We start from the raw sequence: 22,858 nt of genomic DNA on the forward strand, positions 1-22,858 counted from the left end.
GTAGTTGCTGTCATTTACCTCATCTAATTGAGTGACCTCTCCTTTTTTCAGGGGCTCCAACTCTGCTGTTGGTGGTGCAGACACAACACTGAAAAAGAAAAAGAATCCAGCCGGATTAGTTTTTTGGTCTCCTTTGAAGAATTAGCTCTTCTTGCAAGGGGGAAGCTTATTTACATCAAGGACTCACTGTGTTCCCTTTTCCCCAGAACAATTATCAAGGGGGAGATATGACTTTCCAAGGACAGGTTTAAGTGTGAAGTCAAGGAAGGTCTTAAATCTTCTGTAAAGACTGTTGGTTTGAAACAAAGTGCTGTGCCTTTCAAAGGTAACCACTAAGCTATAACCCCCCTTCAAGTGTAAACAAATAAAGTTCTGGTTTTGTTGTAAAGGTGCCTCAATCTTACTTAGGTCCTCTGAGTTACATGAAAATGTCTGCTGTGAGAATACACAGAGGGATTTATCCAATAAAACATATTACCCACACCTATTTTAAGTGTGGGTGTCTGTCACATGCAGTTCCCACTATTATCTCCTTTGTGGTTTTGTTTCTACTGAATGGCAAGCATGCATAAATTGTCAATCAATGTTAAGATGATGGAATACAGTTGGCCTCAGGAAACTACTTCCCATTGGTCAAGTAAGCTGTCAAATACAATCGTTCTTTAGGGTAAGCAATACTGTTTCTTGCTGGCATTCAAAAACGGATTGCAATTTAGTCAACAGTCCTAATTGGGGTCAGACTTCAATCATACTAACATGCAACCATCATAGGAGAGTTTGTGGTGTCAAGAGTGTAGTCCAGTTTAAAGGAAAGCCTAAGCTTCATCACTGCATGTCTTACCCTCTGAGCGACGTTAGCTGAAAATTATCGATGCAATACTGGATAAAGCTGATCAAGTCTGTCTTCCTAATTCCACCAATAGGGTTGATGTCAGCACTGGAACAGTCATACTTTGTGAAATATCCACGGAGGCTGACAGACAGAACACAAGTATTTTTACTCTGCATTTAATCCAGAAAGGAAATGAGAGAAAAAGGTCCAGATTCTTACACATTGTCATGCAACAGTATAAACATTTTAGTGGTTGTGTTCAACTAATGTTTATCCAGAGTAGACGCATTGAAATTCACGACCATGACCGTCTGAACAACTCCTTTCTTTGAAATTTCCACAGAAGGAGAATCTATTAGTTGCTTCAGACAAAACATGAGAAACCTTAGTATTCCTGGAATGACCCACTTCCCACTTTCGGTCAGCCCTGAACAGCTGGATGTTGTGCCATCATGGTGAGTAATAATTGACAGATATTACATAACTGAATTAATGGACTCTACTTGATCAGTACAGTTTGCCATCCATTTTTAATCAGACATATTAAGCAAACATATTGAGAAAGTAAAAGGTGTGTACTACACACACAACTTTCTCAATCCACTTCCTATATCCAATTAAATGGTTATGTATATGTTTTCAGTAACTGTTTAACCGATGTTAACAAACGTGGAACAAAAGATAACGAGAAAGCAGAAACAAAACCCACAAGCTGATTGTAGAAAACCAAAATGCTGAGCAGGTAAACTAAATGATTGCTGAGGCACCAAACTGGAATACAGAAGAAAACTGGACAAGTTGTTGTTGTTTTGTTTTTTAGATTAGCACTCTGTTTTGTAACAAAACCCAAACCCATCAATGATATTTTTGTCTCTACCAGCATTTTAGATATCTACTGAAGTTATTTAGAGAGTTTCATTCCTAACCCCTAAGATGCATACCTTTCATCCACATTAGATGTTCCAAGTACTAGCAGTCCACCTGGCATTCCGCGACTCCATAGGCACAGCTGTGCAAACAGGTAGGCAAGTACCATTCTTATCCTGGCCTAGAAGTCAAATATAGAAAACCAGGTTTTAAGGAAGAAGGAATTCTCAAGTGGCAGGTTGTGGCAGGTCGATCAGTCTCAGCAAGAGGATATTAAGAACAGTATGAATTACATAAAGCCTGCGGGCCACATTTCCTTCTGGGAAGCCTTCTGGAGGCCCATGCCCGTGGTGGGCAGAGGCCAAAGTGGGTGGGGCAATGAATATCAGTAGGCTGGTGCTTACGCAGAAATTCATGCACCCCTTTCTATCTAAGCAAGCAAGAGGCACTATCAGAGTTCAAGGACACATTCCAGCCAGGCAAAAACTCACAAGGACATGCCTAAGGAGGATGTGTGGCCTGGGGAGAGTCTCAAGGGACAGACAGAGAGGCCTGAAAGGCCATATTCAGCTCCCAGGCCTGAGGTTCCTGACATAACAAAGTAAGTGGGAGCAAGGTCAGTTATTGGAAGGTTTAGTAAATTACTCTGTATTGTAAGAAGTGCAAAAGAGCCAACTCCTCTTCCTAAGGACAGTAGGCAATAGATGTTGCTAGCGAAGAAAGAGAACTAAAACTGCAAGAAGGAGAAATTATATGGTGTCAGTCTAAAGCGAGAGAAATCTGACTTCAACAGCTGTCTACCATAGTCAGAAGAATCACCAAGTCCCCAGTAAATCAGAAGGAAAAAATAAATATAGATAAAATTACCTGCACATTTTGTAGGGCCATATTTTCTGTGGCACTTCCTCCATGTACTTTATACTGGGGCAATCGTCCTGTTACGGCATTGAAAATGCTCCAAACAGCCTTTACAGCTCCATCTATGTTTATGTTTATATGATAACTGAGAGAAGAAACAAATACTTACCACCAAAGAAAAGCATTCTCTACCTCATCAAGATAAAATTCATAAGTTTGCTTTAACATACTTTACTGTCTAACAAGGATTAAAGGCTTGGAGCCAAATATAAGTTAACCTAAGGAAGTTCATAGAAGGAAAGCTTCCTGTCTCCTCATCTAACCTGCAGAGGCCCCTAAGAATCACGAAAAGCCTGGCAAACAATGTTCTTACTATTTACACTTACTAAGTATTTGAGGCAGTCTAGTAACCAACCTCAAAGTGACTTGAATTTCTAAAATACACTAACAAAATAAAATACTGAAAAACCAGCAATACATAAAAAATACAAGCCAGAAGATGAAAATAAAAGCCAGAAATAATCTAGCAACATCTTTGGCTTTACATCAACGATTTGCGGAGGTCTGAAGAAACAAATGCATCTTGACTGATGCCTGGAGACAGCTAATGTAGGGGCAGCTATCTCCACGTGGAGAAAATCCCATACCCATACAAGGGTTGGCTCTTCCCTCCTGTGGTTTCCAGCAACTGTTGCATACGCAACATGGCTAGTAGCTAATGCAGATGCGTATCTGAACGTAATGCCCCTGTCTAATGGTACTGCTAGGTCTGTATCAAGGTTTTTAATCACAACCTACAGTTTATCAAGCATTTATCATTCATATACCTGCCTATCTCTTCAGCCAAACATTTGGCTCTATTGCATGTTTCCTGAGAGGAGTTTTCACTAGCCATGTAGCAAGTTGTTAAGACACGTCCACAAAGTTCCTGAGGCTCCTTTGGTGTGTAGGCCTCATCATTTACTATTTTGCGCACATCATCCAGCACACTCTGATCTGAAAACAGTAAGAAAGGAGGGAGACGGGAAATGAGAGATGAACTGAGTGTATCAGAACTAATAGCAGCTGCATAATTTCATAAAGTAACATAATTCTGTGTTGGTAAGTATTCTGAATACAGTTTATTGATGCTGGTAAGCTTACTTTAAACTGAAGGGCAAATATTTAATTTAAAGATGAAAATGCATACTTTGGGGAAAGTTATTTGAAGTAAGCATTTCTCCCTTTTTGGGAAAAGTTTGGACTCTTTACCACTCCTTGGTAGCAGAATAGAACTTCTTAAATGTGATTACATTTGTTCCAAACAATGTAAGTGATATGAAATTAAACCTGAGGGTGACAAGGCTGAAAATCAGGTGGAGGTATTACTGTATATGCAGCTAATTAAGATGTACAAAGAACTGTCATGGTATGCTGGGTGGAAAGTCCAAAAGAATTATTGAACAAGAATGTAAAATGATAAGAGCGTATAACTGAAAATCTATGAATAAAATAAAGAAATTAAACCTGAGAAAAATCTGGTAAACAGCCTTGGTTCAATAAAGGAGCTCAATTTGCTTTTGGTTCTAACACACCAACAACACAATCCTATGCATGTTTAGTTGGACATAAATTCCACTGTGTTCAACAAGACCTACTTCCTTAGTTGAGTATGTTTTAAGATTGCAGTCTTAAGCAATTTGGGCGTATGATTCTAAGCTGTGCTGATTACAGCCTAACAAACTGTGTGACTCAAAAGATCAAAAAGAATTGTTTCCATTATTTTGAACACTACAAAGGGGGCTAGGCCAAATTAAAAGTATTGACTCCCTCTTGTTCCAGAGTCTTGTAATCTAGTTCCCACTCTGTAAAACAGATCCCACCTTTATCTAAAGCATAGACTCTAAGTGCAAGACATACTTTGAAAGACATTTTCAAAACTGTTTTGCTTAGGTTTCTTGAAAGCTCCTCAGGAGCATCTCAGTAAGAAGACCACTAACGCGGGACTACCTTCTCTGAAAGACAACATGCTTAGACTACTGAACTTCCTCTGCAACATACAACTTCAGGGGAATATTAAGAGTACACTCTCAGTGCTTGCCATATGCTCTAAATGAGCTGTGTGTGTGACCTAAGAGAAGCCACATGATCCTCTGTAACATGCACAGGTACTGGGCCAGCTGCTCAGAAAGGTTGCAGCTCAATAGTAAAGCACATGATTCGCATGCAGAGGATTCTTAGCATCCTCTGAGAAAGTCCTCTCTTTGCCCAAGACCCTGAAGATTGGCTGTCTGTCAGTGTTGACAATACTACTGACCTAGACAGACGAGCGGTCTGACTCAGTCTAAGTCAGCTTCATACATTCAACAAACGGATCGGAACTGGAAAGAGTTCCTGGAAAGTTTGAAAACAAATTATTTGTAAAAACATCCCCAGCATCTACAGGGATGGGGAAGCTGTGGCCCTCCAGATGTTGGTGGACTACAACTCCCATCATCCCTCACTAGCCATGCTGGCTAGGGCTCATGAATTCTGGAGTCTAACAACATCCAGAGGATCACATCTCTGATCTATAGCTAACCTCTAGTCATCACAGCTATTCAAGTGCACTTACTTCCATTCTGTACTGCATAACAAACCTGAAGACACATGGAATACACAACGCAGGCTGCAGAAGAACTGTCCACGCCACCACTAAGTGGCAAAAGAAATCCTCCCTTAACGAATTGCAACAGAGTGGGGAAAGAAAGAAAGAAAACAGAACAGTGTTGGCAACCATGTATCTGACTATTCAGCCCACCGCTGCACAAACTATATATCCACCCTAATCTTATTCACTTCTGGCCAGCTGTCGTCCCAAGTCTCCCTTCTCAGATCAGAATTAAAATGCATACCTTTTCTCATATGATTTTGGAAAGTGCAAGGGGAGAGGTGACAAAACAAGGCCCCTTCTGTCATTTGGCTGAGAACAACTCCCATTTGACTCTACCCTTCTCAGAATTTATTTCTGCTGTGATCCTTCCGGATAATAATATTTTTACATAATGACTATCATCATCATAATCAATATATCATTCACCTTCTAAGCAACCACCTCAAGGTGATGTACACAGTAGATAACAAAAATATCCAATGCGTTTGTGAACGGCATGAAACAGTTGGTACCGGAATGCCTTCCTCATTCCTTTCCCCTTATGCATCACGTCTCTTATACTGTAAGGCTGCGATCCTAACCCTAATAAAACTTACTTCTAAGTAGATATGGGTAGAATAGCACTGTAGGCCTTTTGTTTTGTTTCTGGCTGATTTACTTGGAAGCAGCCATATTACCTGAACATGTGGTTCTGAAGTAGGGGTGGGAAACTGGCACAATGATTTAGCTGAATACCACCCATAGACTCCATATTCATTATCAGGCAATTCAAGGTGCTAGTGCTTTCCTTTAAAAACCCATACCAACTCAGGCCCCAAGTATCAGAAGAGGCACCTCCTTCCACACCAAGTTGTCTATGCACTATGATAGTCCAAGGTGGTCCTTCTCTGTGTTCCAGAGGTGGCTTTGTCTATGGTGGCAATACAACTATGTAATGCCCTCCTGAGGCAGATACGCATGGCATCAACAATGTCTTCTTTCCGGCACCGGATTAAAACATTTAAAACACCGGATTAAAACATTTTTACTTACCCAGACATTAAAAAAAATTATTTTTGTCCGGTTAAGTGGTTTTATTCCTCTTAAATTTTGTTGTTGGTTTGTTTTTTTTATAATTGGGTGCTTTTTAAAAAAGTGTGCACTGCCCTGTAATGCATTTTTGGACAAAGGGCACTTCATTGATTTTTAAGATAGAGTAATTATATAATAAAGCTGCCTGCATATGAATATACCGGTAATTTTAAAAAACAAAAGAAGTGTGTCAGCACAGCAAATCCCTATTCATGGCAAGCAAAACTGTGTCCTGCTTCCAAGGCAATTCACCAAGCTTATCTTTACTGATTTTCCCCAGCTGTCTGCTTAACTTTAAGACATTAGGGGCTGTGGAATACTATGAATGGGGGGAAATCAAGCAGATCAAATTAAGTCAAAACATCTTTAAACAGTAAAGAACACTCCATAAATACCAGTTTTGCTACCTATTTCAGAAAGAAACAAGAATGGGCAACCTGCAATTCTAAGCTAAAAGTATCTTCATCTCAAAATCCATGCAGACTCTCCATTAAACTTCTTTAAATAAAAAAATCAGCCTTCCCCAACCCGGTGCCCCCAAGATATTTTGAACTCTGAACTCTGATCAGTTCATGTCAGCACAGCTAATAGTCAGGGATGATGAATTGTAGTCCAATTTTTTTGAAGGGCATAAGATTGGGGAAGGCTAATTTAGTTGAATGAGGGAGTAGAAGTCTTTACCTGTTTACTGCGCCGTAAATAGTCCCAGAGCCAACATGCAGGGCCAAGGCTGAAAGCAAAAGAGCACCTGTTTCAAGATGACTGAGGAAAGAAGGCATATTCTCACAAAATCATTGGAGCTTCTCCTGGGATTGCACCTTGGCAGCCCCTATATTTTATTATGAATTTCATGGTCTCTATTTACATTGCGCACGCGCACGCACACACACATACACACACACAAAACTGACAGCACAATCCTGTGCATATTTACTCAGAAATAAGCTCCAATGAAATCAATGTGACTTATTTCCAGGTAGGTGTCACAGGGTTACAGAGCAAGTTACTTAAACTGGTCAATGGTATCGAGAACCATGAAGAGGACAAGGAGAATGAGCACGGTCACACTCCATCAACAAATGTCTTCAACCTGGGTGACCAAGGCAGTTTCAGTATCGTGACAGGGACATGAACTCAGACTGAAATGGATCCAGGCATTTCATTTCAGTTATGAAGGGCACATTTAGATATAAACCACAGCTTTGCTCTTTCAACAGATATACCAACAGTTAGTGAGATGGGCTGGGGGAACTGTTCCTTTTTCAGAACTGAGAAATGATTGCATCCTATCCATACCCTAGTGCTAAAATCATGGAAAAAGAGGCCTGCAAGATGCTTATTTTATTTTTATTTTTATTTTATTTGTATCCTACCAAAGGAGCTCAGGGAAACATACATGGTTCTCTCACACACATGTGTGTACACAAATAAACAATTTTGTCCTCACAGGGTAGATTATGCTGGGCTGAGGTCACCTACTGATCTCCATAGTTGAGTAGGGATTTGAATCTGGGCTTCCAAGTTTTAGACTCATATGATAATTAATAATAAATAAATAATACCCCACCCAACTAGCTGGGTTTTCCCAGCCACTCTGGGCAGCTTACAGCATATATTAAAAATTGTAAAACATAAGACATTAAAAATATCCTGATATAGGGATGCCTTCAGATGTCTTCTAAAAGTCAGATAGTTGTTCATTTCCTTAACATCTGAAGGAAGGGTGTTCCACAGGGTGGGTGCCACTACCAATAAGGCCCTCTGCCTGGTTCCCTGTAACCTCACTTCTCACAGTGAGGGAACTGCTAGAAGACCCTCAGAGGAGGACTTCAGTGTTCGGGTTTAATGATGGGGGTGGAGATGCTCCTTTAGGTATACCCGCTATATTCCCAATTATTCAACCAAATCCTTAATCTATCCTACAGAACGACCTTACACTGTTACATCAGACATGTGCTCTTCAGAACTAGGTTTAGATCACAGTCCTACATATGCTTGCTTAGAATTAGCACAAATGAAGAGAAGCTCCTGGTAGCAAGGGTCTGAAATGTCCAAGCAACGGATACTTCACATGTGGCTTCTATCTGTATTTTATTTCAGGAAGTCAATTCCTCTGAAATAAATTCCATTTAAATGTGTCTAGTATTGGTGTGCCTGTTGATTTTAATTTTTAGAACTTCTGAACACAATGGGAAAGGGTGAGGGAAGGCTATATTGTAGTACATAATTTTCACTATCCATAAGAATACTTAAGGCATTAAAAATAATCATAGAAAAATGGAATTAGAAGGTAGACTGTACAAAAATGAAGGTTGGAAAAAAGTCTGTAAGAAGCATTCTGTCATTGTTCATCACATTTCACTACAGAGAATCAATGTCCGCTTAGCAGAAGGCTGAGGCTCAACAGTGTTCAGTTATGGAGAATGGAAATGTTGCTTCTTATTAAGTTCCAAACTGCTCCAAATCAGTTTACTAAGCTATCAGCCTTGGAGGGAAGCTTGCAGAAATATCAGCCTTGAAAATGAGCACACTTTGTAGAACACTTTGTTCAGAAGTTCAATATCTCATTTTTAAATCTCCAATAAGGATAATTAATGATTTCTTTCCCTGCTCTAAAGACACATGGCTGATCTAGTAAAGGGGGTTGGGGAGCCCAGGGGTACAAACTAAGGCTTTTGGGACTGATCATGGAGGGGAAAAGTGGAGTGGTGCGGTCCAACTCTGCTCTGTTTGCATCAGACAGGGAGATGTTATACAAGGAGACAGGCTTCTTCCTAATTTTGCCTACCTGATCTCTTCCTCAGGACTATGATACCTCCACTGGATTGGCTCGCTCACAGGTGTACATACGTCATCAAAACATGACAGGGCAAAATTTACTTTTATTCTATGGTAAGGAGTCACTCTGCTTCCCTGCTCAATTAAAACGGAAAAAGAGAAGGTTCAGAAAACGAGAGGCATTTTACCTGTAGAAAATCAGGCTGTTTTCTTATGTTCTGGAATACAGTATCTGTCTGGATGCTTCAGTTTTAGCTCACATTGGCTGTAGTTTCTAAGCTAACGAACACCTTGTGGGGAGGGGAATCACATATAAGAAATTCTTACTGCTAAGTTTCGAGAGGATATTTCCGCCCTGTAACTTCTGACATCTTCCAAGTCCAGTGTGGCAGTCAACACTTCCTAAAAAACGACAGCGATATCAACCTGTAATAAGGTACTGAGTTTACAGAACCATTTTTGATGCGTTTTCTCATTTATACTAAAGGCATAAGAATTTCTAACATACTTTTACTTTGAATGTAATAAATAAAACTCCCATTATCCACTCACACTAACACACAAGAGTGTCCTTTTAAGAATATTTTGCAGCACTCTCAAACACAATTCCTAGAAGTGAGCACCTTCCTCTGTGCCAGCATTTAAACACCTACTGAAAACTTTTGTAGTCCACCAGGCCTATGCAGGTAATTAAGAGTACAGTACATCTTCCACAACTGATGTTTGTTATTAACTTGTTTCTTTATTATTTTACTGTTTTGTTTTGTTTTGTTTTATACTGATGTAAACCACTGTGAGATATTTTTATGATACATTAGTATATTAAAATTTAATGAATAAATAAATGCATTACCACATCATCCAGAGAAAACTGAAGTCCTTGAGCAACAGTGTCTCCATTCATAGAGATCATAGCACAGCCGTCATAATACAGACGATCGCCATCACAGCCTTTCTGGTTAGCCATGACATATATCCCACCATTCTAAAAAAGCATGAACACACATATTATTAAAAAGACAATTCAGCCTATATGTCACTAACTGCCACAAAACATTAACCTTTTAAATAACATAGCAAAAAAAATGCTTTCCATTCTACTTTTAGAGAGCTGCTGTGAGTAACTTATGGGAAGCCACATTTTTGTCCGTCAACAGAATGCTTCATCAACAAGTGCCCTCAAAGTAATTTCCATACAGCAAACAAAGCCATATTATTAAAAATTCACAGAATACAATTAAAACATCAACATTAAAGCATCAACAACAGGCATAGGCAAACTCCGGCCCTCCAGATGTTTGGGACTACAATTCCCATCATCCCTGACCACTGGTCCTGTTAGTTTGGGATGATGGGAAATGTAGTCCCAAACATCTGGAGGGCCAGAGTTTGCCTATGCCTGATCAATAACAAAGACACACACACACACACACACACACACACACACACACACACACACCAGTGGTATAATACCAGGCAGACTCAAGGCAGACTCAAAAAACAAGCAAGTCTTCACCAAGTGATGCAATCTCTATCAGTGTTGTGGCCACCTATGCCTCCAGGGCAGGGAGCTCTGCAGCCGGCGCACCACTACAAAAAACGACCTACTCTAAGGTCCCTGCACAGCAAGCTAAATGTACTGGTGAGACCACAAGCAGGAGTCCCTGTCCCATATCTCGGAGCTTGGGGTGCCTGATATGGGGAGAAGTGCTCTATCAGATACCTAGGCCTGGAGTCATTCAGAGCTCTATGCATTAAGAGTTATCACCCTGAACTGGGCCTGGTAACACAGTGGCAGCCAGCGCATATTGCACAAAGTAGATGTTCTATGAAATTGCACAGAAGTGCCTGTCAGTACTCTGGTGGCTGCATTCTACACTAGCATCTTCAAACTGTCTTTAAGGGTAGTCCTGCCTAGTCTAGTAGTCTAGCTCCAATACGTTTAATATTGTACACTAATATTAGTACACTAATAACATCAGTGTAAAGACAAGGCAGTTCTCAACAAGTCCTTACAAACAACTAGGGCCACCCGTGCCACAGCAAGTTAACAAGCAGTGGGAAGTTCTTTCACAATACCAGCTCTGCAAATATGAAAGCGAAAAGGCCTAGTATTTTGCTTTCACCCACACAACTCAGCCACTTACTTCTCCCCACACAATCTGCTCCTGGTTACAGAATTATGTAAAGAAGTCGGGGAGGTTGTGGGAGCCAGACATCAAATACAGATACTTTTCAAAGAACCATAGCTCATTTCCATGATCAAGAGGGAAACTTTGCCAAATTGCTGCGATCAGAAAAATAACTTCTGGCCACTGCAGAGTATCTCAGTTTACAAGAGAATCCATACTGAAGGAAGATATTAAGTAATCAGTTTTTTTGTGGAAATTTATCCTGTGTTTCCTTGTCAGGGTTCCAAAAACTGATCATCTGCTTAAAGCAGTGATGGCCAAACTTGGCCCTCCAGCTGTTTTGGGACTATAATTCCCATCATCCCTGACCACTAGTCCTAGGGATGATGGGAGTTGTAGACCCAAAACAGCTGGAGGGCCAAGTTTGGCCATCGCTGGCTTAAAGGTAACTACCATGGCCAGGGTTTCTTTCTTTTCACAAGCACTAAAATCAAGTCCCAGGTTATAAAGGATAATTCAACATGACTACACTTTACAGATTATGATCTGAAGACAGATAATGAAGCAGCCTTGCTGGCCCCAAGGAAGTCTGACTCTGGGAACAGAGACTTTTGGGCAACACTACATTTGCCACCTTGAATTATATTGATTAGATATCAATGTCACACACACCATTTAATAAAAAATCAGGTAAAATGTGGGGATATTTGACCTACCTTAGCTGTTGTAAAATTTACCAATTCCACTCGGGTATTAGCTTTTCGCAATACATGGTGACTTGCTGAAGAATTTGTGAAGATCTCCACTCCATCAATTCCCATTTCAATGTGAGGACTATGAAATTGAGGAACCACAAATTAAGTGAAAAGCTTGCAGCTGTGTGTCATCCAAAATTTACATTGTGCTACTGGATCAAAATTTAGCGCAGCAACAGCTTGCTGTTTGACTGCATGGAAAATGCAGTTTCGCTGCCGCCAAAGTGCTCTTCTAGGGAACAGATGCTCAGGTACAACTAATATACCCATACAGAAAATGCCACTTACACCATTACTGCATGAGTAGAGTACGCAGCAAGGCGGATGAAGTCTTCATTTGGAAACCGTCATCTATGTGAGTGTTGCCCACTCTTTGGTAAGAGTGCCTCTCATCAAGTCCAATGTATGAGATAGTGCCACCAATCTAGAGCGCTGCAGCCAGTGTGCAAGGTCCCACATGCCTTGTAGCTTTACACCAGGTTTAGGCAAACTCCGGTCCTCCGGCCCTCCGATTCCCATCATCCCTAGCTAACAGGACCAGTGGTCAGCGATGATGAGAATTGTAGTCCCAAACATCTGGAGGGCAGGAGTTTGCCTATGCCTGCTTTACACTGAATCAAATGTTTATGGATGACTGAGCTCCATATATTGACTTTAGAAAAGTCAATTTACGAATGCCAAGCCCATGCTTACCTTATAAAGTAATTAAGAAAAACTATTGTGCAAATATGAAATGTAAACTGAAGCTCTGGTAAAAACATGGGCATAGTCTATGAGCACCTCAAGCTACATGAATCATAGATACCCTCTGATTTAATGATTTACTGATGCTTGTTATCAGATATCTTTTTATGCATACAGAGTTATTGTTACTACCATCATTCTTTGTATTATTATGGTTTAAGTTTGGTATTTATGATCAGTGACTTTGGATATGAACATTTATTTCCTCAAATTAGAAAAGCTCAACCGCCCCCACCCCCACACGAAATTACTAAATACAGTGGTACCTCGGTTTAAGAACAGCCCTGTTTATGAACCCTGCAAAACCAGAGGTAGTGTCCCAGTTTGCGAACTTTACCTCAGTCTAAGAATGGAATCTGAACGATGGAAGGGCACCGGCGGTGGGAGGCCTCATTAGGGAAAGCGCGCCTTGGTTTAAGAACGGTTTCGGTTTAAGAACGGGCTTCTGGAACAGATTAAGTTCGAAAACCGAGGTACCACTGTATTCAGTGTATAAAACAAGCAATAAACAATTTAAGGACATTTGTGGATACAGAAATATCTACAATGAAAGCTTAAGTTCTCCATATTGCCATCTTATTGATTAACCTGACTTCTTCTCTAGAATGTTCCACATAGAGAGAGAGAGGGTGAAGGGGGTCTTCAATGTTAACTGCAAAATTGATTTGGATTTTATTTATTTTAGCAGCTTTGGGAATCCTCTCCAAACCTTAATTCACCTCTCTTACCTGACTGGTGTCCACAGTTCTTCACAGATTTCACTTCCTATGCAGGTATCTAAAGTTGCCAGCACTGCATCACCAAATGGGACACTTTCCTAAGACAAGCAAGGAGTGAGGATGGGCCATTGGAATAGGAAAAAATAATGTGATTGACCAACATACAAAATTATCCATCTAAAGCTGTGATAAAGGCATTTATCGTATGCAATTTGACTCACAATACCCTAATAAAAACACCTCTCATAAAGGTTATGAAACTAGAATTTACATCATTTATATTTTTTTAGTTGGAACATACTGTACCATAACACAGGGATGGCCAATTATAATCCAAGTCACAAGATGTAATATTGGGCACAGTAGCTCTCAGCTACAAAACATGTCAGGAAATTAAGCTCTGGAAACTGCGCTTCCGAAAGGCATGTTTCTGATCCCTTAACCAAGATAAAAGGTATCACAAGTGGACTATGGGGTTTCACAATTCCTCCTCACAGGGTCTCCTGCCCCTTCTCTCCAATCAGTCTAGCGTTAACTTTTAACGTTAAGCAAGGTTTTAGTTTAAATCAGGTAATTTAAACTTGCTTCAAACCCTGGTCTGAAAGTGAATCCAGATGAGCAACAGCTATGGTTAAGGGCTATGCTAACATAACCGGTGTTTTAAAGCTAATGGAATTAAATGAGAGTTGCCAACATGACAACCACAGAGGCCTTCACTATTACCCTCAGGGTCCCCTCTTCCTGCAGAATCTAGCCAGAAGAATAGGATATGGTGTGGCACCCACAACCATTCACCTGATTTGCAAATGTGCCCATGGTCTCCAAAAGCTCCTATTGTTTTACATGAGCTTTCATTTTAAATTTGTACACTGCAGAAACTGCCTTTTTGGCAAGAGAATACAGTGTAGAAATATTGAGGTAACATTTATTCAGGAAAATTTGAAGTGCAAGGCTATGCATGTCCCATTAACAGTAATAATACATGAGTTTTCAATCAACTTTAGTTTTTGAATTTATTTATATTCCAAATATAAGAACATAGAAAGGAGAACAAAAATCACCAGTTAGCACCTGTAACATTAAACTGCTAGTATCTAAACCTTGGGACTCGGCAACATTTGTAAAGATAAAGCGCTTTATATGCATTATAACACCAGATGGCGCTGTGGAGTCCCATTTTTCGCCACCAGAACTTCCCTGTATGAAGTTTACAATGCGTTTAACTGAATCGCTTCTTTGACGTGACTAGATCCAGCCATGGTCGACAGTCAAAGGTGGTGGATTTTATTATTATTATACTGCTATCCCCCATATGTATCAAAGCATTGTACCTGAACTGTTATCTCTTGTATCATCCTGGGAGGAAAATACTCTTCCACATGCCTAAAGGAGGTATGGGGGGGAAATTATGTGACAAATAAGCACTTAAACACACTTTTCCATATACTAAATTTTAACACACTGCCAAACCTCTTCAGCTAAAACTCTGTGACAAAGAGGGGTTTTTTTTAAAAAAAATCAAGTTAAAGCAGAAGCTTTTCATAAACGAGGCCTGCACAACTTGCAACCTACCAAGCCTGAGATCTATGGGTATAGGGTGGTATGCAAATTCAACAAATAATAATAATTTTAAAAGTCAAATGCAACTTTAATAATAATTATATTATATTAATAATACATTTTTATTTGTATCCCGCCCTCTCCGGCCGAGGCTGAGCTCAGAGCGGCTAACATCATAAAAACAACACAATAAACATAAAAACAGACATCAATTAATTAAAATCCATCTTAAAATTAATTCAGACAAGTTAAAATCTGGGCAGGTGGCAAATATCAGGGTGGAATTGAGAGTGGTTAATACTTGCCAAGACCAACTGTTTCCACTGATCATACAAGGACCTGTGAATGGGTTGGGGGCCTCCTTCGGGCTTGTTTTATACAAAGGAAAGCAAGTCAAACTGCATTCTGCCCAAAGGCCTGGTGGAACAGCTCTGTCTTGCAGGCCCTGCGGAAAGATGTCAAATCCTGCAGGGCCCTGGTCTCTTGTGGCAGAGCATTCCACCAGGCTGGGGCCACAGCCGAAAAGGCCCTGGCTCTAGTCAAGGCCAGTCTAATTTCCCTAGGGCCCAGGATCTTCAAGGTGTTGTTGTTAGCAGACCATAAGATCCTCCATGGGGCATACCAGAAGAGACGGTCCCACAGGAATGAGGGCCCTAGGCCGTATAGGGCTTTAAAGGTTAAAACCAGCACCTTAAACCTGATCCTGTACTCCACTGGGAGCCAGTGCAGCTGGAATAGCACTGGGTGAATGTGATACCGCAGCGGGGACCCCATAAGGAGTTTTGCTGCAGCATTCTGCACCCGCTGGAGTTTCTAGGTCAGTTTCAGGGGCAGCCCCAAGGGCAGCTTTACAGCCTGAGAGGACAACCCTCCTGGCTTTGCAGTCCCATGCAAAGGACAAACACAGCCTTGGCGGACTGCCATGCATGGCTTGCATGCCACATGGTCCTCATGACAAAGTATTATACCAGGATGCAATGTCAGCATGGGTGCAATTCTGGCAATGATTTTAAAAAAAGATGTTTAAGACAAGCCACACAACAAAGCCTCCTGAAAGATCTTCTAACAGAGGTTTGGCATGATATACGTCAAGAAGCAACCCAATTCTCTAGAATGCCTATCACAATAAAGTATAGGAACTTGCCGCGATCTACTCCAAGGAGTGAACCATCGCATCTCCCGGTAGTTTCCTGTATTTGCCAGTGCCATCTTGGGTCGTATCAGAAGTATTTTCCTTGAATAAAACAAATAAAGCTACCATGAGGACATGCAGCGCAACAAAATGAAAACAAGGCCCTTGAGAAATGTTCTTTTACTGCAAGCCAGCCAAAGTTAAGGATTTTGAAATCTGCTTATTTCAACAGAGAACAATCAAACATATACTTAGGCCTAAGCATTAGTTTTTCCACTTTAAAAATGGGGATTAAATCTACACCTAAACACAAGCACACAGAGTATCCCAGAGAGGCACATTCTGAAAAAGAGAGGAAGAGTACTTTGATTGGAAAACAGTCACGTACTTGTTTAAGAAGATCACTCTGCAATTGTAGCGAACATTTCGGTGCATAACAGGCCTGCAGAAATAATAAAAATCAGTGTAATCAAGAGATGACATTCACATATATATGTATATGAGAGGAACTGAACAAAATAATGGAATTTTGAATATCTTTCACACACCTAACTCTGATGCACTCAAAACGTCTCAGTTATAGCACACACCAGAAATATTTCTCACTGTTGTCACTCTTTCTATTATCACCCCACCTTGCCAGAAACAGCCAATTCAGTGCTGCAGGCGTCCCCATTGCATGCCCATCATCTAGGCAAGGCAAAACTAGATTCTAGCCTTCTGCAGATCCCACTTCATTTATATATGACTGAGCTTGTACAACTGTGCTCAGTATTGGAGAAGAGGAATCTCTGTTAATCATTTTACTTTTTTTAAAAAAAAAAATTAAAACCCCAAATGGCTTCAACTTTCCTCATAGGGGAGTTGCTCCAGCCCCTTCATCATTTTGGCTATCCTGTTCTGTACCGTTTCCAACTCTACAACATCTCTGCTGACGTGTACTGACCAGAAGTGTACACAATGGGCCATCTTTAACTAACTGCACTAGGGGAAGCCAGCACAAGGATTCCTACCAACATGGTGGGAATTCCCCCTCATTCCCCCTCTCCATCCCTAAATCCGCTCTGAAGGGTTGGGGGAACCCCTGGAACAGATTTAGATGGTGTGCGACAGGAGGAGAGAAGGTTCAGCCACAAAAGGAAAATCTTTGCACTGACAGAACCATACCCTCAGCACTACACTGAATACAACCCAGTACTTCAAATGAGGGTCATATTGTTATGAAACAAACGTATGAAATAATGGGATGAAATACGGCACAGATGGGTGAACATGTATTTTTTTCCCTTTAACAAGGGGTTAGAAGTCTAGTACTACCAAAAACTGCTGGAGTTGTCAGAAAACCAGCCGGAACAGGAAGACCAGGAGATAAGAACAGTGTGTACTTTGAAGGAAACAGCTGCAAAAAGAGAATGGAATGTGGAAACAAGGTCATGAAAAATAAAAAAGGCTAGAGAGCTATGAGAAGCCAGCATCCAGTGAAGAACAGAACCAGGTTAAAGAAGATGACGTATATTGCCAGGACCCCCCCCCCTTTAATCAAGACTAGTCGTGCAAGGGCTGCCCCCTCCATGTGCTTGCAAAAGTATGAATGAAATGAAAATAGCATCATGTACTGCTAGGTTGTTAAGAGTTAATAACAAGTCAAAATTGTCCTGAGCTTCCTTCTCTACAAGACCCACACACTTTCAAGGCAGTGATTTCATCACCCACTGGGATAAAATTGGCCACAATATCATACTTTCATATAAAAGCATAATCAAGTTGCTAGTTTCAGTCCCAATCCCTTTGCTAGTGATGCCTACCACATAATTTGTTTGTTCCCCCCCCCCAGGGGCAGCAAACCAGGTCAACATTTTCACTGAGCTATCTCCCACAACCCCAATATTTTGCTTCTGCAATGTTACCAACCCGTTAGGGCATGTGTGAAGTCAGAACAATTGAGGGTTGTTGTTCTTTAGCCCCCACGTGCATCCTTTGCTTACAATGAACCACATTTGACATTTTAACACCCATTCACAGAGTTTGGAGAGATCTTTGTACAGCTCCACGCAACCCCTTTGTATTCCAGCACCCTAAAGAATCTAGTATTATCAGCAAAACTGGTCACTGCACTGCTCACCCCTAACTACAGACCAGTTATGAAGAAGTTCTGCTCCAAATACATTATTACGTACTTCTTTTTCTGTTCACAGAATAGCATGGAGGAAATGAGGTCACAGAAAATAATTGAGAGGTTGTGCTGCATAGCAAAACAGGACATGCATGTGGCTAGGAATGCTACACGTAGAGTACATATTTGTGACGAGCAGAGCATATGCTCAGCTTTGGCTGAGTCACTAGCTACAGTCATTCATGGACCAGGGCAGCCTGACCTCAGTTGTCCACGCTCTAGTGTTCTGCTTAGACTACTGTAATGCATTCTATGTGGAGCTGCATTTGAAGATGCTGCAGAGGCTGCAACCAGTACAAAATGTGGCTGCTAGTTTGGTAATTGAGGCAGCCCAATGGGAACATCTGTCACTGATCCTGAAAGCACTCCACTGGCTGCCAGTGAGCTACGAGGCCCAATTCAAAGGGTTAGTACTAGCATATTGTAACTGTTTTTAGGTATTTTTAACTGAAACTGTTGTTAGAATGTTTTTCCTGTTTTAGAATCCTTTTTTAAAAACAAAATGTGGATGTGTTTGCTACCCTGGGCTCCTTCCGGAGGAAGGATGGGGTATAAAGCCAATAAATAAACCATGGATCTCAAGCTAATGTACGCACATTGTAATTACAAGGTAACTTACATTCCAACATCACAGATTATGTCTTGAGTAACAGGAGATTCCAAAAGTGTGGCCAGAACTTGAAATGAATGTAGAAGTGTATCAGACTCATAGTAATGATCAGAGCAGCCATATCCACTGCATGAAAACAATAATCATATCGACAAACACATATTATCATACCAAGAAATTAGTTCTGAGCTTTCGCAAGAGAAATTACCTAAAGCAGAACCACTACATCATAGGCAATTGTACATTAATTGTACCAATTAATGTGAAGCAACCACTTGAACCAAGAGTATATTATTAACTACATTTATATTACTCCAGTGGTAATTGACATTAAAGAAATAAGTATGTAGGATACAGAATTATTTCCTTTTTGTATTAAAATCTCTATCCCATCCTTCTGCTGTCCATGATCAAATTTGCTACTGGTTATGCTATTGGCATGAATGAGATGGCTCTCTTTCCCCTCCAACCCCCCCCCCTTTGCTCCACAAATGGACAGAAACAAGTTTGCACATTATTTCAGAAGGTAGAAGAGAAGTGCTGAGGACAATTAATCTCGTAAGGATAAATGTTTCAAACATTACATGCCCCAACTCAAAAACCAGTAAGCATGGCAGTGTGTGTTAACACTGTCACCTTTAAAAGTGCTGATCACCTGTCTGAAGAGGTGAGCAGATGAAAACTGGCTTTCCCTTCTCCCATCTAAAGACAGGAACAAGAAGGTGGAATGTGATTCTGGTGACTAGTCGACTGCTCTGGATGCCACCCCTGCTAAGTTTGCACAGCATTGTATCTGAACGATTTTCAGAAGCAATGCAAAATAATATTTTACTTAAGTATGATTACAATAGCTATAGCTATGTACAGAAACATTTCTGTTACATTTACTTTGACATATTTCTAACATACCTGATATCCTTACTTCCCAAGGTTATGGAGGATTAGGAAAATCATATTTCTCTTTTTCCCTGCAAAAGGACTACATGTCTTTTCAGCATGGAGGATAATAAAATATATGAAATGGTTAAGCAAGTCTCACCAAATTTCAAGTTCTGGCCCAAGCCGGTATCTTGCTCCCTTCTGTTTAGCAATTTCAATACCTAGAATATCAAATTATAATTATTAATCTTTGGCAATCTCATGAAAGGGAAGAATCCTACATCTTCAAGTATAGCGACATGAATGATACGACTCAGTAGAGCACAAAAAATGGCAGCATGTGATGCCTCAATACAGCCTCCTCAGAATCTCGGGTTTGTTAAAGCAAATTCCCAGCCCTTATGGTTGTACAAAAAGTGCTTGAAAATACAAGAGCACTCCATTTTGAAATCTCAAAAACCAGAGACTATCAAGGCATTCAATAACTGAGAGGACGTGGTACATGCAAATTGTCATCAGCATCTGTTTTTCTTGGTACAGAATATTTCCTTTTTCCAATGGGGTACTTACTGCCCTATGTACAACTCAGATTCACAGAACTGTTTTAACTGCAATCAGTGGAGAACACAGGTGCATGAAATGGCTATCACAGAGCAATAACTATGCACAGAGCTCTCTTACAGCTTACACAGAACATACAAGCTTTACAAATTATAAGAAATGTCCTTCTGGATCAGACCGAAGGATTAGCTAGTCCAGCATCCTGTTCCCCAAACACCAACCAAATGCCTGCAAGAAGCCTACAAACAGAACTTGACCATAACAGCCTTTTCCTGCTGTTGTTTCCCAGCAACATTATCACTTAGAACCAGTGCTTTTTTCAGTCAGAACTCGCTAGAACTCAGTTCCAGCACCTCTCAGGTAGGTGCCATTGCTGTTATAAGAGAACAATGGGAACAAGGAGAACAAGAAAACTCCATGGTGAGTTCCGGCATCTCTTTTTCTAGAAAAATAGAACTGCTCAGAATTGCCACTTGAACCAGTCTGTGCTGGGCTAGCCAGCTGGAGATCACGATAGTCCTGCCTCTGTGGTCCACCTGATGTCAGTCACCCTCCACCTTGTGAGGGAACAAACATGAACCAATTCTGCCATAACTGCAGTTTGCAAACAAAAACAGCAGTGTTTCAATTTTAAAAAAAAATCCAGCTGAGCCAATCAAATATGCAGGGCCCAATTTGACAACATGATGAAGAGTCATCACTAGGTATCCTAGTAACATTTAAAGAGATAGGAAACTGAATCACAGTTCTCATCACAGATCATCATTGAAGACTCATGCCAGCTTCATGCCTTACAGAGCCACTGTAAGAGGTGCAACAAAGAAGCCTGGTAAGTCTTGAGCAGGATTTGAGTTATGAACAACAGAAGCAATTCATTATAATATTGTGACTATGATTTAATAGATAGAAGATAGGGTGCAGAAGAAGGGGAGAAACAACAACTCCATGGAAAACGGGGTGGGAGAAAAGATGAAAATGTGTTTTGATTGTATATACTAAAAATGTTGAAACTTAATAAAATATAATTAAAAAAAGAGAAAAGAAACAGAATCCTGGAAGGGGAAAACCTGCATGGCACCCTGAACAAGAGCACCTGTGTCTGAAACATTTTATTGCATAATTTATTATTTCATTGCATTTGTTATTTCATCTCATTACATAATTTATTATAATTTATTACCACTTGCATAATTGTTGTGCTGCTGTGGGGCACAGGGCAAGCTAACTCCACCACAACCACAGAGTAAAGAGAAGTGCCGGCCTTTCATAGTTAGGTATTCATTGCAGAGTTGGAAGGTATTCATTGCAGAGTTACATCTTTGGTAAAGGCTGTTCTCCAACACTCGCAGGCTAGTGTTTCCCAATTGTTGGTGTTTATACTACATTGTTTAAAATTTGCCTTGAGACAGTCTTTGAACCTCTTTTGTTGACCACCAGCATTACGCTTTCCATTTTTAAGTTTGGAATAGAGTTGCTTTGGAAGACGATAATCAGACATCCGCACATGACAAGTCCAATGAAGTTGAAGAATCACTGCATGCATATATATGTGCGCGCGCGCACACACACACACACGCCCCCCCCCCTCACCCAAGAAACACCAGCGTTCTTTGCTTTGCCTTACTTCTCAATATCCTTTCCAGGTTGCCGTCAAAATCCAGCGCCCATTGATTCAAGGCGCAGGTGGCCACAGTCACCTTCCTGCCCATGGTGCTTCGGTGCCTGAGGCTTCGCTTCTCCCGGGAGCCCTTGGGCGACAGTAGGTCGGCTGTAAACAACACACAGCAACAGCCCCAGCCCAGAGCAAAAGCGGACCCTTTCGCTTCCGGGGGGCCGGGCGAGAGAATCCACACATAAGCCCCGCGGGGCACTTCCGGGATAAATCATAGAGCTAGGAAGGGATTCGAAAATGGAACTAAACCTCCCACTCTCGTTATCCCAGCGCCAAGCAGAGGGTTTTCACCACAGAGATGAGAGAGGGTAGCGCGACGCGACGCCATTAGTAACGCGTTCGCGCCCCCCTGGCTTCCTTTGGTATTTCAGTTTTCTCCCCGCACGGCCAGAAATGGTTGAGAACTGTAATGCGGTTCCCGTGTAAATAAATGAACGGAGTCTTTATGTTCAGCTGAACTCGCGTCTGTCTCCTGTAGAGCGCTAGATTGGTGGGTCGGGGTGGAGAGAAGGTTTACGGGGTTGATGGAGGGGGTCATTTAAACCAGATTGGCATTTTTGCTGCGATTTCAGGTCTAGGGTTTGTTTTGGCTCCCCCCCCCGGTCTCTTTCGGCATCTGTACTGTTTTAAGCATGATTGTGCGAGATTTCGGTTCAATTAAATGCACTTAGCAAAATGAGTGTGCTTGAAATATCTGCATATTCTGTGTAGTTGTTTTAGTGGTGTCTATGTTGCATCATGGTTGGTTGGCGTCAGGGGCGCCGACTTATAAAAAATATTGGGGGGGCCCATACCGGGGTCCTGCCGCTGGTTCGCTCGGGTAGCCGGGAGAACGCAGTTCGAGGTGGCGGTGTTGGGGAGAGACCCTCGCTCAGGGCGCCAC

The 22,858-nt window shown here is 41.1% G+C and overlaps 1 protein-coding gene across 1 annotated transcript in view; it reads right to left on the reverse strand.

Annotated features, from left to right (window-relative positions):
* The window catches only part of NADSYN1 (NAD synthetase 1), a 29,022-nt gene extending 6,791 nt beyond the window's left edge, over positions 1-22,231 (reverse strand). The window contains exons 1-18 of the mRNA XM_081164748.1: positions 21,928-22,231; positions 19,903-19,963; positions 18,873-18,989; positions 16,469-16,522; positions 16,093-16,182; positions 14,720-14,771; positions 13,398-13,486; positions 11,887-12,004; positions 9,892-10,023; positions 9,366-9,440; positions 9,049-9,173; positions 6,942-6,990; positions 5,151-5,253; positions 3,385-3,553; positions 2,567-2,702; positions 1,774-1,880; positions 842-973; positions 19-88 (exon numbers count right to left, since the gene is read on the reverse strand). Coding sequence (XP_081020874.1) covers positions 19-88; positions 842-973; positions 1,774-1,880; positions 2,567-2,702; positions 3,385-3,553; positions 5,151-5,253; positions 6,942-6,990; positions 9,049-9,173; positions 9,366-9,440; positions 9,892-10,023; positions 11,887-12,004; positions 13,398-13,486; positions 14,720-14,771; positions 16,093-16,182; positions 16,469-16,522; positions 18,873-18,989; positions 19,903-19,963; positions 21,928-22,012 — 1,764 coding nt within the window. The 5' untranslated portion in view covers positions 22,013-22,231. The remainder of the gene's footprint in view (positions 1-18; positions 89-841; positions 974-1,773; positions 1,881-2,566; positions 2,703-3,384; positions 3,554-5,150; positions 5,254-6,941; positions 6,991-9,048; positions 9,174-9,365; positions 9,441-9,891; positions 10,024-11,886; positions 12,005-13,397; positions 13,487-14,719; positions 14,772-16,092; positions 16,183-16,468; positions 16,523-18,872; positions 18,990-19,902; positions 19,964-21,927) is intronic.
* Between the last annotated feature and the right edge of the window lie 627 nt (positions 22,232-22,858).

Source organism: Podarcis bocagei (genome assembly GCF_964188305.1).
Source record: "Podarcis bocagei genome assembly, chromosome: 1".
NCBI lineage: Eukaryota > Metazoa > Chordata > Lepidosauria > Squamata > Lacertidae > Podarcis > Podarcis bocagei.